This window comes from Cynoglossus semilaevis, chromosome W, assembly GCF_000523025.1.
Source record: "Cynoglossus semilaevis isolate Cse_v1.0 chromosome W, Cse_v1.0, whole genome shotgun sequence".
In the NCBI taxonomy this organism is placed as follows: domain Eukaryota; kingdom Metazoa; phylum Chordata; class Actinopteri; order Pleuronectiformes; family Cynoglossidae; genus Cynoglossus; species Cynoglossus semilaevis.
Window position 1 is genome coordinate 12,151,376 of NC_024327.1, and position 4,215 is coordinate 12,155,590.

The 4,215-nt window shown below is 42.6% G+C and overlaps 1 protein-coding gene across 1 annotated transcript in view; it reads right to left on the reverse strand.

Moving 5' to 3' along the window:
• Nucleotides 1–1,122: 1,122 nt before the first annotated feature.
• The window catches only part of LOC103397210 (low-density lipoprotein receptor-related protein 4-like), an 11,067-nt gene continuing 7,974 nt past the window's right edge, over nt 1,123–4,215 (reverse strand). The window contains 8 exon segments of the mRNA XM_025052936.1: nt 1,123–1,198; nt 1,281–1,389; nt 1,653–2,031; nt 2,491–2,724; nt 2,879–2,986; nt 3,209–3,328; nt 3,451–4,000; nt 4,194–4,215. The exon segment at nt 4,194–4,215 is cut by the window's right edge and continues 173 nt beyond it. Coding sequence (XP_024908704.1) covers nt 1,175–1,198; nt 1,281–1,389; nt 1,653–2,031; nt 2,491–2,724; nt 2,879–2,986; nt 3,209–3,328; nt 3,451–4,000; nt 4,194–4,215 — 1,546 coding nt within the window. The 3' untranslated portion in view covers nt 1,123–1,174.

Below are 4,215 nucleotides of genomic sequence, written 5' to 3' on the forward strand. Positions count from 1 at the left end.
TCGTTCATTTTACTGTTCGAGAGTCAAAGATTCGAATCAATAAAAAGAGTCGGTCTTCCCATCACTACTGTGAACTAATCTTTCACCGTGAACTAATCATTCTCTGTGAACTACTCTTTCGCTGTGAACTGTCGTGGTAAGGTTTTACCACCCCGGATTCGTTGATCAACTTCGACACTATCAAGAAGAACTTTCACAAAGTATAAAGAAAAGACAAAAGTTGTTGCTCGAGTTCACCTGTGCACAGGGAGGATCCAGCGGCGAGTCAGAGGATCGACTGCAGAATTCTGCGCTCTCAACAAACTCAGGCTCGTTTTATTGACACACACATCCAGGGGTGGTACATATCAAGCGATACAGACGTCATTTGTTCTACACACACACACACACACACTCTTTTTGGCAACTACATCTACACCGTTGGTTTCTCATCCCGTTTCGATCTAACCCAGCTGTTGCTGTGACATTGTGTTCTAACCATGAACCCAGCCGTTGTTGTCACATTGTGTTCTACAAGTTTCTGTTTTCCATCACACCAAAGACTCCTCTTGTCACAACAAACCTTGGGTGTAACTCAACCTTGCAGCTCCTTTTCTCTACAGCTGCATATTTTCAGTTTTAGTTTTAAGCAGCATTTTATGTTCAAGCTGGTTATATGTTTTAGCACACCTTTATAATTCCTTAAACATGAATATATATATCAAGCTGGTTATATGTTTATCCACAATCCCTAGAGAGTTCCCTTAAAACTAAGCTACATGTGAATAATTATGATCCGTTTGGCGCCATTAGTAAAGAGAACATCTTACTATAATCCTTCTAAATTTGTCAGTGAACAGGAAAACAAATGTTGATGTGAAGAAAATTAAGTAAAAGCTAATTGGCCGAAAAACAATTCCAGAAGGAAATCAAAACAGTCGTCTCAGAGTTAGTTTGTGACCTTTGTCCCCATGATGGTTAAATAAAAAGCAGAATTATCCAAAATGTCACCAAAAAAAAAAAAATGCCCTTTTTGCTGTTGGTAGATTTATCACATAGTGTCTTTCTGTAACCTTTGTTGTCTTTTGACAGTCATTTCACATTTAAGCCAGTGATGCTGAAGAAACCTCACAGGAAACCACAGAAAATGCAGACCGTTTATTTAAAACACTGGTGCCTGTCCATATTATCAGCCTCAGTTCACAGACGATACCACTTCCTGCAGACAAAAAACAAAGTTAGAGTTGTCCCAAAAGCATACCGAGACAGACTGGGTCATGACAATTTCATGGGAGGTCCACCTCTGGCTTCCCTGCATCCTCTGGGGAAGGATTTGCAGTGAAGGCATTCTCTGCTTTGTTCTCCAGGTCCATCATGCTCGTTTCCTTGGGAGCAGCTGAGGTTGCTATTCTGTAGGAGTCAAAGAAAATGCTAAATTCATTCAAAAGACCTGCAGGACTGCATTTCTAGGTCAATTTACAAAATTACATGAATACAAAAAAGGCTGTTAATTTGTTATGATTCTGATGACATTTTCTCAACATATTGGACAGGTCACAAATAAGTTGGTGTTCAGGCCAATAATCCCTGTATTTAAAATTGCCACTAACGCTGGTAAAGCCTTAAACTGGTCAGTGGTAACAGGTTAATGAAGGTGAACAGTTTGACAAAACCTCATATTGGTGTTCCTATTCCTCTTGACCACAGCTGCTGTCACAGCAATGAGCACCGCTCCTACACAGAGCCCTGCAGCTGCGTAGATGATGGGACCTTGCATGGTCTGGAGGAAGTGTTCTTGACAGGCGTCACCGCTGTAGCCCAGCGAGCACATGCACATGGTGGCGGCTCGGCCACTGTCTGCTTTTACACAACGTCCGTTGCTGTTGCAGAGCTTTTGGCTGCACTGCTGGGCATCTATGTTCATAAATTGGACACTGACATTAACGGTGGACCTCAGCTCTGTGACGTTTGATGGAGAATGAGGAGAGGAGGTGCTGTGAAGCTGAATAGGAGCGGAGGCCTCTACTCCTGGCCACTGTTCCACATTCACACCTGCAGGAAGAAGGCAGATTTTAGAGAGAAAAAAAAAAAACAAACAAAAAAAATTTTCACAAGTATAAACACTACATTAGGGTGGGAATTGGATTCTGTAAACTTAGGAAGTTTTCCACACCATTTCTCCAAAGTCACTGAAAAGTTTTACTTTATCATCAACTGTAGATGGAGACAATTTCAGTTTGATTTAGAAATTCAGGACAGAGTTTGCAATGACCAATAATGGATGCTCTTTTCAGACATGTTAATTCCCAAAAATGTAACCTGCAGCAAAACCATACATCAAGTTCTTCACATCAACCATATCCACAGGGCTCTGCTGCCCAAGTAGCACATTTTGACCATAAACCATCAGTTTACACTAGTGTTCCAAGATCACTACTAGTCACATCTGTAGGACACCATCATTTATTTTCCCCAGGTAATTCCTAAATACTCTGCTATTTAAAAACTCACAGTTTTCATCCGAGTGGTCAGAGCAGTCGACATGACCATCGCAGAACTTCTCCATAGAGTGACAGGACAGCTGGTCTAAACACGGCCTCCTCCCTGTGGGGCAGCTCTGATCCAGGCTGCAGTGGGTGGTGTTGACCAGGATGTGATCATGACCACACCTGCATGTCCGACCTCCTGAGGTGGCCAGGCATATATGCTGGCAATTTCCATTGTTTTCTGCACACTGATTGGAACCTGTTAAAAGCCAGACATTTATGGTCAAGCATAGTCAGACTGTGTTTCAACATCAGGTGGCATTTGATTTAAAAAGCCAAAGCTGAGCTATGATTTCTTCAATAACAAATGAGTCATTAGTCAAAGTTCCCGTGGTGGTGTGGTTGGTACATACCCGACTGACTCGATTCACTGAAAGCCCTTAAGCTGACCACTTGTGTGTCAACTTCAAACCACAGCCTGTTCTGTTGCTGCTTGTCTCTGTACCACAGTCTGGTTTTGTCTAGGGATGGGGAAAAAAAATTGCCATTAAGAGAAAATTCACTGGGTTTTTACTTAAGTTTAACCATTTGTGTATTAATTAATTCCATTAATATTAATGGAACAATGAAATTACCAGATAAGAATTCTACACAGGTTGAAGGAGCTCATCAAAAATGGGTTCTTGTGACCAAGAGTTAAGCTAATAAAGAAATTGCATCTAGTACTCAGAGTTTGACATTACCGTTTACTGTCATCCACAGCAAGGTGTCATCACTCTGAGCCACAGCTATCAGGCCTTTGCCCACCTTTAACTCTTTGTATTGTGATCCATCAAATTGCGCACATCCAATGATCCCTAAAGCTGGAACAGAAACTGTCATCAATAAGTGCTTCTTATCTTATCTCTACTGGGCCACAGCAAAAATCTAATGAGGGGAGAGGAAAAAAAAAAAAAAAAAAAAAAGAAAACATGAAAATTCTCACCAGAATCAGCCCAGTAAATTGCATCTCCATTAGCAGAGAAGACCACAGAGGAGGGCTGGACCACATCCTTCCACACCACTCTGCGCCCAGCACCGTCCATGTCAGCACACTCCACTGCAACTACAGAACCTGTACCCTCCAAGCCCAAGTTGGTGAAGCAAACTCTGCCACTGGGAGGATGGAGAGCGATGGAGCCCACTCTCTTTATTCCCTCTTTCAGCACGACAGCCGTGTGGGCAACCCTGACCGAGGTGACGTGCAGGTGAGGTTGTTTACTGCTGCTCCAGTAGATGTTGAGGGTCACCCAGTCCATGGCCATGGCTGTGATGGTGTCACCCAGGAGTTTGAGGATCTGACCATGGGACACCAAGTCTGAATCCTTCAGTTTGAAGGCACTGAGGGAATTTGTGCCGCTGTCCGTGACAAACAGGGTTTCATCATGTAGACTGTAGTCCATGACGGCTGCTTCATTGACATTTGTAAACTGCAGGGCCAGATGTTCCGGCCAACCTTTCAGCTCTGTAGCTCTGTGTCTGGACTGCAAGTAAATCTGAAAATCAAATGTGGAAAACTGTCACACATTATAGCTAAAACAAAACAGGCCAACATTATACGTGACAATTCTTCACTGCAGGTCAAACAAAGTCCTACATTTGCACTCAGATTATTATGATTACCATTTTATTTCAAATCAGCCTCTTCACAAACACATCATGTTAAGTAAATCCTTTTAACAGCAGAACCTGTGTGACTGTAGAAGGAGAC